The sequence below is a fragment of the Chinchilla lanigera genome, unplaced genomic scaffold (genome assembly GCF_000276665.1).
Source record: "Chinchilla lanigera isolate Chin_1 unplaced genomic scaffold, ChiLan1.0 scaffold00181, whole genome shotgun sequence".
Lineage (NCBI taxonomy): Eukaryota > Metazoa > Chordata > Mammalia > Rodentia > Chinchillidae > Chinchilla > Chinchilla lanigera.
Window position 1 is genome coordinate 200,149 of NW_004955582.1, and position 12,916 is coordinate 213,064.

A 12,916-nucleotide genomic window follows, 5' to 3' on the forward strand; every position below is an offset into this window, starting at 1 on the left:
ATAAATACACATAAACACCAAATTAGAACGGTCTCTCTTAATTTTTATTTCCTTTCTCAGGAAAGTTGGATTTCCAAGATGTTCTGCCAAGTAGGGCCAATGTACTGGCTCCAACTCAAGACCACAAATTGGCAGATATAGATAATTCTTCCTCATCCTTGGAGAACGTCCTCTATGGACGCGAATTCCTGGATGCAGGGATGGAGGCACTATTGAACAAGGTGCAGAAGGGAGGGTAGGGTCTAGGCATATCTCAGAATCAAGATGAATGCTTCTGAACATCAGAAAATAATCTGCAGTGGAAACAACAAATGTCAAAGGGGAAACACATGAGAGGACCGCAGGAAGCCCAAGATCATCATGAGATGGGGGAGAGCGCCTGGGGGAAACGAGCATGATCAGTGCTGCACAGGAACAGTGCGAGCCAGGGAAAAGCGTCATAGACTGCCAGGCAGGCACACAGCACTCATGGCTTACAGGAATCCGAGAGCCTCCAATTATCTGACGTGAAACATATTAAAGAGATTCCCAGTCCAAGAACACAGCACATCCACGTATTGTCCTACCAGTACTCTCACATGTATTCATACACAGATCCATCTGCACTGCTACCTGCTTCTCTCATTTCCTTATAATCTTCCTTATCCTCACTTATTTACCCTACTATCCAAAGAGTAATAATTATTCTGACTTCTAGAAGACCCTACATTCATTATCTTGGACTTCTTCTAAATTTGTATAAATAGAAGTGTAACATATATAGTTGTTGACAGCCGGGGAGATAGCTCAGTGGCACAAGCACCTGCCTGGCAAGTACAAGGTCCTGAGTTTTATTTCTGGTACCAAAAAAAAAAAAAAAATCACAAACATACATACTTTTTGTTTGGGTCTTTTGACTCATTGTATTTATGCATGTTATTAATGTGGCATGTGAGTATAGTGTGTACACTGTCATTACTACCTATATTCCATTCCATGAAGAAAAAGAATTTATTCACTGATTATTCTTTGCTGAGCATGAGCACTGCCTTCATTATGGGGAAAGTAAGGTGATCTTTTGCTGTATGGATGCAGTTTCGCCCTGTGAATATAGTTTGCTCTATGAACTCATTTTTATTTGCTGAAATTATAATACATTGTATATTTCTGTTCTAACCAAGTCAGAACTTCATCTTTTCTAATGCAAACACATTCATATCCATTTAATTTTTTATAATCTTCATAATAACCTGAGGTGTTTTATACAACTTTTCAAAGTCTTTTAGTTTTAAAATTCATGTTTTTTTTGAACACTTTGATTTTTGCATCCATGTGATCTTTACTTTCTTAGATTTCCCAAACTAATTGATCTAATTGCCAAGAGAATATTTTCACTAACTGAACCACAAAGCTCTACAACAGAGGTCATGCAAATACACAGACAAATACACACACACCTAAACACACACCTTTTTTTTTTTTTTTGTCTTTTTGACCCAGGGTTTCACTGTACAGTTCAGGCTGGCTTTCAGCTCACTGTGTAGCCCAAGTTGGTATCAAACTACCAAGGATCATCCTGCCTCAGGCTCCTGAGTGCTGGGATAACAGGCATGCACCACCAAGCCTCGTTTTAAATAAACACCCTTAATCACATTCATTTTGCACAGAGATATGCTTAAACTAACACAGAGACACAAACCACAGTGCCATTCTCATTCAAACAAAACTTTTCTTATATTCACATATAAGAACCATCAGAAAGCTACCTTAACCCTGAATTTTAACAGATCTGCAGTGATATGACTTGCAGAACACATGCTGCAGTCAACACACACCACTTACAGCAATGTGTGCATAAGATCCAAGCCTGGAATATTTATGGAAGATCTTGATAACCTTAAACAGTTACTTCATGGAAGGTGAACTTTGTTTATATTGTGAACAGGAAAAAGAACATCATGAGGCCATGAATATTTAATTTCTTCAGATATAAAAGTTTACCAAATCTTTCATTCGAGGTTGTGAATCTCTAGGAGTAAGAGAATGAAAGTATGAAATATATAGAAAGATATGAAATAATATCAGACACATTACCAAGTTCAAAGGAATAATGTACCTTGAGGGCTGGATCCCTGTAGACTCATAGACGTCTGAATTGCAGCAGTTCCTGCCCAGGGAAGACATCACTTTTCAAGACAGAGAAAATATTCCTGGGAGAGGGTGCTAGACAAGGTGCCTGGGGAGAAGTATGGCAGGAGGTGAGCAGAATGGAATCAGTGATTTCAGCTGTAATGTTTTGATTACCCTGAGTCCATTGTATAGACAAGCTCATTATCAAAGGTGTGGGAGGAAAAAAAGGTAGGACAGCATGATAGCTCAGAATTGGAGTAGGGCCTCTTTGGTCAGTGACTGAATAAATGAGCAGATCTCTCCAAGACTGCCTGGACTGGTTTTCACAAGCCACCAGGTTCATTTTCCTATGTCCTCTGGAAAAGGCTCCTAAAGGACATGAACAGGATGGTTAAAGATTTAAGAGAAACTGGAGGCTTATTTCTAGAAGCTAAATTAGGATCCATTCTGTGAAGTCTTCATTTGAATGCTTAGCAGCACCATACCCAGTTCATCAGAGAACCATCGGTCTGAGACAAAATACCCAGCATATCAGGTTAAAGGTGGAAAGGTGTATATTGGATCACATTTTGTAGAAGTTCCCATTCATAGTCTACTGGTTCTAAGGAGGTTAACATTGTAGAGGGGCATTGCAGAGGAGAAATAGTCCACGGGAAGCAGACAGAAGACAATGAAGCAGTAAGCAGCAAGCAAGAGCAGCAGCAGTAGCAAAAGCAGGCCTGCCTTCCTTCACTCCCTATACATCCCATTCTGGCTGTAAACCTGTTGATTGTTCTTGGAGTTGTGATTGTAAAACACTCACATCCAGGTTGAGACATCCATTATCTACCTCCTTAATCCTAGCTTCACATCCTTAATCTGAACACACACATCCTAATCCAGCCATGCTGAAAACTGCCCACCTATGGCTGCATGAGGCTTTGGGTGGGGGGGTATCGAGACATAAGCAATAACACTATCTAATTATTTTTATGTTTGTATGCAGCTAGACATCATCTATCCATAGTCACACCAATACCTCTGTGTACATTATGTTCAGCAAAATAAGTGAGTCAATATATACAATTCTTCATGAAACCTGTACTCCATAGCATTTATTTGCACAATCTATTACCTGGCAATTGAACCAACAATAATAGTAGTAATAGTAATATCTGTTAGTGAATGTCTGTTATATTTTAAGCATAGTCAAGTTCCCATTATTGTGTATACTCCTCATAAATATATACACAATACCTAATCCCAGTGATACACGCCACATACACAGTTTTAATACCTTTACTTTCCTTTACTGTGAGGCATTACCATGGGCAGTAAGCATGCCAGAAACATATCTGTTTTGGAATGACAGAGAAACTACACTATGCTGTGTATCAGTATGTTTGTTGGTGCTGTTTTTCTGACTCTCCAGAATTGCAACACTCTCCAGAGTGTTCCCCTCACACGAGGAGGTTCCCAGCTCCAGTCTGGATGCAGGAGAGACCTTCTCAGTCTCAGAATGTTTGCCTTACACCACTTCTTCAAGTATGCGCATTTCTGTGGACCAGGACGGTAAACCACATACAAAGGTCATCTAAGCTGGGAGAGGAGGTGCAGCTGAGCAGCCTCCCGATCCTACTCACTCCACCTTTCCTTCATGTACAGCAAAGGGCCTCAGGAAAAAGGGACAAAGATGGACTCTTCTGGGGAGGGACAGATAGGAAGTCTGCCTTCCAGAGGAGGGTGAAGTTCCTCAGCTTACATTTCCATGTGAATAGAGGCTGCTGCGGTGAAGCAGTGGCCCATGGGGACATGTGCATAGGATGGAATCAGAGCCTGTCCCCTCAGATCAGGGCAAACTCAGCTCACACTCACACGTCCCACTCTTTATCCTAAGTACAGGCAGGTCTGTTTCTCCTCCTTTCTGTTTTTCTGTCTCATAGCAATGCCTTTTCTCCCCATTGTCCTGGTTCCTTCTGGCATTCATAGGTACAGCCTTACACAGGCATTCCTGAACACATTCTCAGATTCACCACTTTACACCCAGATCTGATAAATAAGGTCACATCACCTCACATGGTTACCTGTTCTAACTGCATAATGCTACTGGCAGACAAAACACTAGGAGACTCCTGTGCACATTGAACGTGTTTTTCTTACCCCAATGCCACATCCTCCACCATGCCTTCAGCCCTTCACAGAGCTGCATGTGCTGAGGACATAAACACTTCCTCTAACATGTAAGGCTGCTGTTACACTATCTGCCAACACTCACCGCTCACTCAACAGATCACATGTTGTGTAATACAGTATCAAACACACAGATGCATACTGAGTCTTATCTGCTTTGCCGGTACCCAAAACATTCACCAAATGTATAGCCAGATATATATATTTCATATATATTTGTGTGTGTGTGTGTGTGTGTGTGTGTGTGTGTATATTTCTAGAAGATGCCCCACATACCCATTGTTCACATGGGGATACAATGCACACATAACAACAAACACACATAGAATTTTGGATATCACAGATACCCCATGCACCCCCATCCGAGGATATTCTCATGGCCATCCCATCTTATTTTTGAAGCTTTCTTTTCTAGCTACTGATATACTACCTCAATATGTTTCAGGTCTTGAATCATCTAAGATGCTTCTAAGTCAAGATTTGATGGAGATGGGGAATTCCTCCTTCGTGCCACATTCTCACATCCCTTCCTCCTCAGCCCATAACCCCTCTGTGTCTGCAGCATCTACTGAGAAGAAAAGAATAATGAATGTTTATTACAAGCCTGTCCCAATGAAAAGGGGTGTGGCAGCTTTGGAGGATACAGAAGATTTGCAGCCCCCTGCAAAGATGATAAGAATAGGAAAAGTGACCTGTTCTGAGAGGATCACTTCAAAAGCCAGCCTCCCTTACATGCCCCTAGCAGGTATCCTAAAGGATGGTAAGGACAGTTTGGATATTGAATGGCAAGAGGAAAGGGGAAAGCCTGAGGAGCAGCCTGAGGATCTGGCCCAGGACTCAGGTCCCAGTGCCAAAACACCTGCAAAGCTGGAGGAATTGTATAGTGGCTTTAGGTGCATGGGATGCTGCCAGGTGTTCCCCAATTTGCAGATGCTCAAGAAACACCTGCAGCATGGGGCTGAGGAGGGTATTTCCTGTCTTGATCTTGCATTTGCCAAACTGAGGAACAAAAGCAAGATAAGCAAGATGTCAAGGAGGAAGAACAAAAATATCACAACAGCCTGTAATGATATGGAGATCCTTTTGTGGTTCTTGTTATTTTTGGTTTTTTGTACCTTTTTGGTTTATTATTATAATACATAGAAACTAAATCATTCTCCTGTTTCTGTCAATAATAAATGCGAGGCCCTAACCGAAGAGGGTACCAGAAAGCCTTTTCATCCACAAAATAGCAGAAAGCGTCAGCACCTCACATCATCAACTTTTGGTTAATTTTTTCTTCCTGTCTCTATGTTCTCTCACCCACTTCACTGTGCTGCTTCCAGAACGGGACTCCAAGTTTATTTTTTGTCATATTATTCATTCTTATTTGTACATGTAGGCAGCATATGAAGTTCCCATTCTTTGTTCGGAATTGGTGCATGTACACAGCACGTCTCAGTTCCTGTCCCCTTTTCCACCCTTCCCTCCCTGCGCTCTCCATCTTTTGATGTCTTTCACTTTCTAGAAATATCAACCTGCCTACATCCTATCGTCTACTTTTATTTTGCTCTTTATTTATTCTTTGGGTTTCTCACACATAAGAAACCATGCAGCATTTAAGCTTGTGTGTCTGATTTATTTCACTTACCGTTATGATCGCAAGCTTCATCCATTTTGTAGAAATGATTCACGGAAATGAGAGAATAGTATTCCATTGTATTTGCAAACCACATTTTCTTCTTTTCTGTGCTGAAATACTAATTTATTTATTTATCTTTTAGATTTTATTTTAGTTTATGTACAACTTATATATATGTAATGGTCACATTCATTATGTGGAATATGTGGTTGTACATTATATGTCTTGATTGTTTTTTAATTTTCCCAATTCCATTCTCCTCTTTTCAGAATCCCTTCCTCCCTGTTCATGAAGCTGTTTGCTGTTTTTCTTTTTTTGGCACCAGGACCCAAACTCACAACCTCGCGCTTGCCAGGCAGATGTTCTGCTGCTATGCCATATCCCAGGCGCAGCTTTTTCATTTTATCCTTTTTTTTTTTTCTTCCAGTTTTTGGTCTTTTTTTCCTTCCTCTCCTTCTTAGTTCCATTTTTTGTTTTGAATAGTTTCTTCCTATTTTACAGTATCTACGGTACCTTTTGGCTGATTTATAATTTCAGTTTCTCACACCAGAGAGATTATGTGATATTTACACCTGTGTCTGACTTATTTCACTTATGATTATGGTCTCAAGAGCCATCCATTTAGCTACAAATGTCTCAATTTTGTCCTCCTTTATGGATGAGCATCACTCCATTATATAAAAAGAACCACATCTTTCTTTGTCCATTCATGGGTTGATGGGCATTTGGGTTGCTTCCAAGATTTAGCTATTATAATCCATGCCACTATAAACATGGGTGCAATGTATTTTTTGGTATGCTGTTTTTAATTATTTTTGGAAGATACCCAGAATAGGAATAGCTGAATCCAATGGGACCTCTAATCCTAGTTTTGTAGGGAATCGCCACACTGATTTCCACAGTGCTTCCACCAGCCTACACTCCCACCAACAGTAGAGAAGTGTTACTTTCTCCACATAGTCCCCCAGCATTTATTAGCTGTGATACAGAATCTCAGTGTTGTATTAACTTGCATTTCTTGAATGACCAGTGATGCTGAGCATCTTTTCACATATTTATTTGCCATTTGTACTACTTCTGAGAAGTACGTATTCATCTTATATGGCCATTTTTGGATTTGATTTTTGAATTGGGGGGTTGATTTCTTTTTCAGCGTTTTTTTTTTTTTTTTACTATGTTGTAGATATTAGTCCTTTATCTGAAGAACAGTTTGCAAAAATTTTTTTCCACTCTGTGGGTTGTCTTTGCACTGTTGGTGATTTCTTTTGCTGTGCAAAGGTTTTTTAATATGGTGAAATCCCAGTTATGATTTTTTTGTGATAATGCCTATGCTATTGAGGTAAAATCCACATTTTTAAAATATGTCCATTAATAGATATATAGGCTGCTTCCAAAATTTATCTATCATAAATTGTGCTGATATAAACATGGGTATGCATGTATCACTGTATATGATGTATTTAATTTTTTTCAGGAAGACATCTGGAAGAGGAATAGCTAGCTGAGTCAAATGGAATATCAAGTTTCAGTTTTTTCTTAGCAATTTCCATATTGATTTCTATAGTTGTAAGAGTTTACATTTCCACTAACAATCTATAGGGGTTCTATTTTTCAGCATCTATGCCAGTATTTTTTTTTTTAGCATATTGACATAATGCTTTATTTAAGCTGTCTGTATGAAGCAAAATAATGTGCATCCCTATTATATACGTGTAAAAATACATGCTTATGATGTACAGTGTACAAAAACAGTTTGTTGTAGTTATTTCACATCCTTGTTGGTCATACACTTAAGGAAAGAAACAGTTCTAGTATGACCAACAGTAACAGTAATACAGTTTCTTGGGTTCATAGTTGCATTTGCTTAAAATCCTTACCCAGATGACTACATCTTTTGGGGATCTAATGAAAGAATTAGCAAGGTCAAGAAATGTCACAGACTATAAAGCTACAGAGAGGTAATTCAATTACCACTTTGGAGGTTTTCTTTTTATTTAAATAGATACTTTACAGTTCATGCTTGCCTGTAATGCACTACCAGGAGCAAGATAAGGAAGTTCTACTGTAGACAGTAGAAATGGTAGCAGCAAGTGTGTTCACTGAGGTGTAGTATATAGACCCTGCAGTTAGTGAGGGAGGCCCTTACTTTTGTACTCTAGAAGAAGCAAGTGGCCCCGCAAGAACAGTCAGCTTTGAGAATCTGAAAATCCGGCTGGGAAATGGAAAACATACTGGAATAATGCTATGTAATTAGTGTAGAAAGCAAAGCTGTGAACAACCCTTGCCAACAATCCAAGCACAAGTGGCCAATTTCCTCCATGATGGCTGCCTTGGGACAAGAGGTCAGACTTCATGACAGTACAAGTTGCAGTCTACATAGTTGGACTGGGATTTGGATAGGACGATTCCAGGTTTCTGGCTGTTCTACCTGCCAGAATCCAAAACTACAGCTATGGGCTACATAGGGAAGTTTCACAATTTCCCTCTGCACGTCTTTCTGTGCTCTCTCCTGCCTCCATGTCAGATGACTGGGGTCTGGGAGTAAAAGGAAGGAAGTCTCGAAATTGAAGCCAAGAACACACTTTCTGTGACATCGACGGCCTCAGAGGGGATGACTGAGCCCTGCGCGTGGCTGGGGACTGAGGGCTAGCTGTGAGGAGTGGCCAAGCCAGGGCACTGTGAGTGCCCATCATTAATCTTTATGAAGTATCTTTGGCCAAGGTCATGGAAACTACCTTAAGATTTTGGCGGGAAGGGAAACCAAAACAATGAAAAGCTGTGTGCGCACTGTACAGTATCATGCTTTCCCTCTAAAGGTACAAATACTCGGAACATCAGCCACTCTCAGCTTTCTTCTTGTCCTCTCACCTGTTTCCTTCTTAGAAAATGGACACAAGACAACTTAAAGGACACACCTTCTAGTCTACTTTCTTGTCACTGTGAAACATTCAACATAATTCCAAGTGTAAAAATGTTAATCTATAGATGTAAGAATGAACTAGCATTTACTGTAACTTTCCACTTAATAAGATGAAAGTCACTCAGGTAGAAATATGAAAAATTAGGATAAAATCCATGTCTGAATATGTCTTAGCTGCCTTAATAAAATGCCCTTAACAGCCCCTCCCCTGTCAGTCCCAGTGGCCCACCCATGCCAGCAGTGATCTCAGAGCTGTAAATCCACACTTCCAGCTTCAAGAGGTTAAGACATCTGCAGATGGATAGGAATCACCCTACTAGAAAGTCACTTGCTCTCTCATACAAAGCAATCATAATACTATGTTGTGATGCAGTCTTCTGTTTGGGAGCTGTCAGAGTTTAACTAGAATAAATCCCTATGATCATTCCAGGGGGCTTGTGCCCTCTGGCTTGCCACAGGCAGGGCTTCAGCCCCTTGGACTTCATAGGCTGCTTTGGAAAATGTCAGCTCCTAGCACCAAAGGGTTTAATCTGAAGATCATCATTAATGAAGGAGAAAGATGAGGTTTGCATATAAGTCCCCTCTCAGTGAGAAATGTTGGGATTTGGAGACATGAGTATGTACAGAAAAAGAAAAGCTAGAGGTGTTCTTTCTATTTTGTTTTCCCTGATGGCTTAATTCAGTGATAAAGGTACCTTAATTAGAATAAACACACCAGGCTTTTATCTTTTACTGACTACTTCACAAATGCTTGCCATCTGTTCATTTTGCCAAGTAAAGTTTGTTTCTTAACATCATTCAGGCCTCAATTTTTTTCATTATGTTGTCAGGTCATCCTAATATTTTAATTCTCAAGTGAACAAAGAGCAATAGCTATTTGTTTCATTAACCCCTTGGCATGAATTGTTGATTTTCTCATTTGCAGAGTCAAGGGGTTAAATGACAGCAACTCTTCTCCCAAAGTCAAATCTAATCAATCTGTACAATTTCAGAACCTTACCAAAATTTTTTACATAGGAGAAAAAGCGCATGATTCTCATCAGCGTGTACATTCCTTGCACATGGGTCAAAAGAAACTGCAGTAAGTCTATTTCATGTAAGTTGGAGCTGCATTTGCTAACATGACACACAGTTCTCATCACTAAAAAATAAATACTACTGCAATACAAACAAAATCATAAAAGGACATTCAAAGTTTTAACATCTGAGAAAAAGCTAATCACCTAGAACTGAAAAAGTAAAAAATTAAAACTAGTAAGGCAAACACCTACTGGTTTAACTTGTTGTACAATTTTGGTGAAAGCAGGATCATTATACCTGTCTACATTCTTCAGCCATAAGAGGTGGGAAATATCAAGATGGGAAAAAGGTTGCCAAGCACAGGGATAAATGCTTTCTGACGCAGAGTGCATGCTAAAACCCTATATGTGACTTTGACTCTGTGTATGTGCCTTCGTTTCTTGGTAGAACAATGTCCACTTGCCCATGATTGCCTGTGAGATCTGGATGTCCACATGTGATACTGGACTTCTTTCATAGTATCCAGTCCTCTCAAATGCTTCCTAATGAATTCCAGCTAAATCTTAGTGACATACACTTACTTTATGCACTGAGCAGATTTGCTTTACTAAACTTGTGCATATACACATCACCACCCTTCCACAATTGCTTGTTTGGAAATAGAAACTAAATCTTCTTAGTCTAATTAGTTTTTGATTTATCTTCTAGAAAGTTAAAAAATGTACCGACAATCAGTGTTCTCATTTAGCCTTTCACTGTTAGGGAAAAACAAAAACAAAAAGATCAAGATGACAATTTGTGCACAGATGAACAATGGTGGGCTCATGACTTCCACAGATTATAAAATTACTCCTTAAAGTTGCTATAATAGTGAGACAGTAGCAGCAACAGCATGAGACCTTAGATGAGATACAATTTTGTGCAAAAAACAAAAATGGGAGTGTGTTTGTGTAAATGTGTGTTCTCATGTGGGTGAAAGGTGGTGAGGGGTGGAGACTTTGGCCAGTCTGGGATATTGGAAGGTGCCCTGCTGTCCGTAAGATTGAGGACTGGTGGTGATATCCAGGAATCACTGTCAGTAATAAATCTAAGATTACAGTGAAGTAGCAGAATGAAAGAGGCTTATTCTTGTCCACTTGCAGAACAGGAAAACTGAGGGGAATGCGGCCACCTCTCATTGTCCATGCAGTCCGTACCATCTTCATTGTATTTTTCAGGTGGTGTTATTGTAATAGTCTGAGCTGCGAATTCTTCATCAAAGTATCTGCTGTCTGTCTCAGATGTTACTTGAGGCTTAAAAGGAGGCACAAGTTTTTTATCGTATACATCTTGCCAGTTTACTCCAGAGAAGAAACTGTCTCATAACTTCTTTTGCATCATGTGGTCCTCCACCAAGGCGTTTATTTGGATCCTTTATCAAGAGCCCAGAAAGCAAAGATTTTGCATCTGAAGAGAGTGTTTGTGGAAATTTAATGCCTTCCATTAGTATTAGCTCAAAAACTATTAGCGCATGGTCCTGGTTGTAGAAAGGTAATCTTCCATACATCATCTCATATATGACAACCCCCAGGCCCCACCAGTCCACTGCTCAGCCATAGTCGTTCTCTTCTAACACCTCTGGTGCCAGATACTCTGGTGTGCCACAGAATGTCTTCATGGTGGCTGCATCTGTGATCCCTTCTTTGCAAAGTGAAAAATCTGTAATTTTTATGTGGCCGTCTTTATCCAACATCAAATTCTCCAACTTGAGATTATGGTACACAATTTTTCCAGAGTGTAGACAGTCCAAGGCTGAGACAATTTCTGCACCATAGAAACGTGTGTGGTCCTGAGAGAACACCCACTCTCTCGACAAATGGAAAAATAGCTCTTCCTCATTAACATTTTCCATCACAAAACACAAACAGTCTTTTGTCTGGAAGGAATACTTCAAAGATATTAAAAATGGATATCTAGTGTTCTTCAATACTCTGCTTTCAGCTAGAGTGTGTGCCACTTCATCCTTTGCAATAATGACTTCCTCCTTCAGAATCTTTATAGCATAATATTTCCCACTTGCTTTCTCTCAAACCAAAATAACTTTCCCAAAAGTGCCTTTACCTAGTAGTTTCAAATAGTCAAAATCATTCATTATCTTTCTTTTATGATGGGTTGTAGAAGCATCCATTTCTTCCTCTCCTGTTATCAATTTGTGAAGTTGGACTGCAATTCATTCTCTCCTCTTGCCTCTGCAGTCTGTCTGCTATAGCCTGGATAGATCCTGTCCATTCTTCCCTTTCCTCTGGAGTATCTACATGAAATGTTCTTTCTATAACAGTGGTCTACTGGAGACATCTGATAAATGTGTTTTGCTTTGGTTGTTCTGTTTTCATTAACTGGCATTTTGCCACTGAAAAGTTCTTGAGGGGATAAGGTAAATCCACATCTTGACGTTTCTCTTTATATCCTATGAATGAGCCATCTGTTTTCAAAAGGAGGTATCTTAGCTTCTAGTTATTTATATATTCTCCCCTCTTCTGAATCCAACCTTCCTCCACAATGGTAACATTGCTTATGATGGCTCCCCTCTGAGCCCTCAACTTGGAGAAATGGTACTTTGTGATATCAGCTTTAGGGTTTGGATTGTCTGACGCTGCTGCCCTTCCCACTGTCTCCTGATGACTCTGGTTTTTGGTTTTTCTCTGGTACCGGGAACCGAACTCACAACCTTGCGGTTGCCAGGCAGGCGCTTTTTGCTGCTGAGCTAAATCCCCAGCCCCTCCTGATGACTCTGCAAAGGTGGTGGCGGCCCCACAGCTGCTCAGGTGGTGGTGAAGGATGGAGCTCAGGGGGGCGTGGGGAGGAGAAGGGGCGACTCGGGCGTTGCCCTCCCTCCTCCTCTGCTCCTGTCCTCCCTGCACCCTGCAGAGCCTCTGGCCCCCTGGAGCCCAGTGTGGCTGGTGGGAGGGCAGACAAAGGGCTGCCGTGGAACCGAAGCAGGAGGCTGCAGTGGGCCATGCCAGTATTTATCACATGATTTCTTCATGATGGCCATTCTTTCTGGGGTAAGGTGTAATCTCAGTGTTGTTTTCATTTAT

General features: G+C 40.4%; 1 protein-coding gene and 1 pseudogene across 2 annotated transcripts in view; one reads left to right on the forward strand and one right to left on the reverse strand.

Moving 5' to 3' along the window:
• Nucleotides 1-5,473, forward strand: part of LOC102003711 (protein FAM170A-like) — a 7,304-nt gene extending 1,831 nt beyond the window's left edge. For both annotated transcript variants that reach the window (XM_005414282.2, XM_005414281.2), the window contains one exon: nucleotides 4,724-5,473. In XM_005414282.2, the coding sequence (XP_005414339.1) occupies nucleotides 4,724-5,421 (698 nt within the window). In that variant the 3' untranslated portion in view covers nucleotides 5,422-5,473. The remainder of the gene's footprint in view (nucleotides 1-4,723) is intronic.
• Nucleotides 5,474-10,961: 5,488 nt separating this feature from the next.
• Nucleotides 10,962-12,334, reverse strand: LOC102004215 (annotated as a pseudogene).
• Nucleotides 12,335-12,916: the final 582 nt, after the last annotated feature.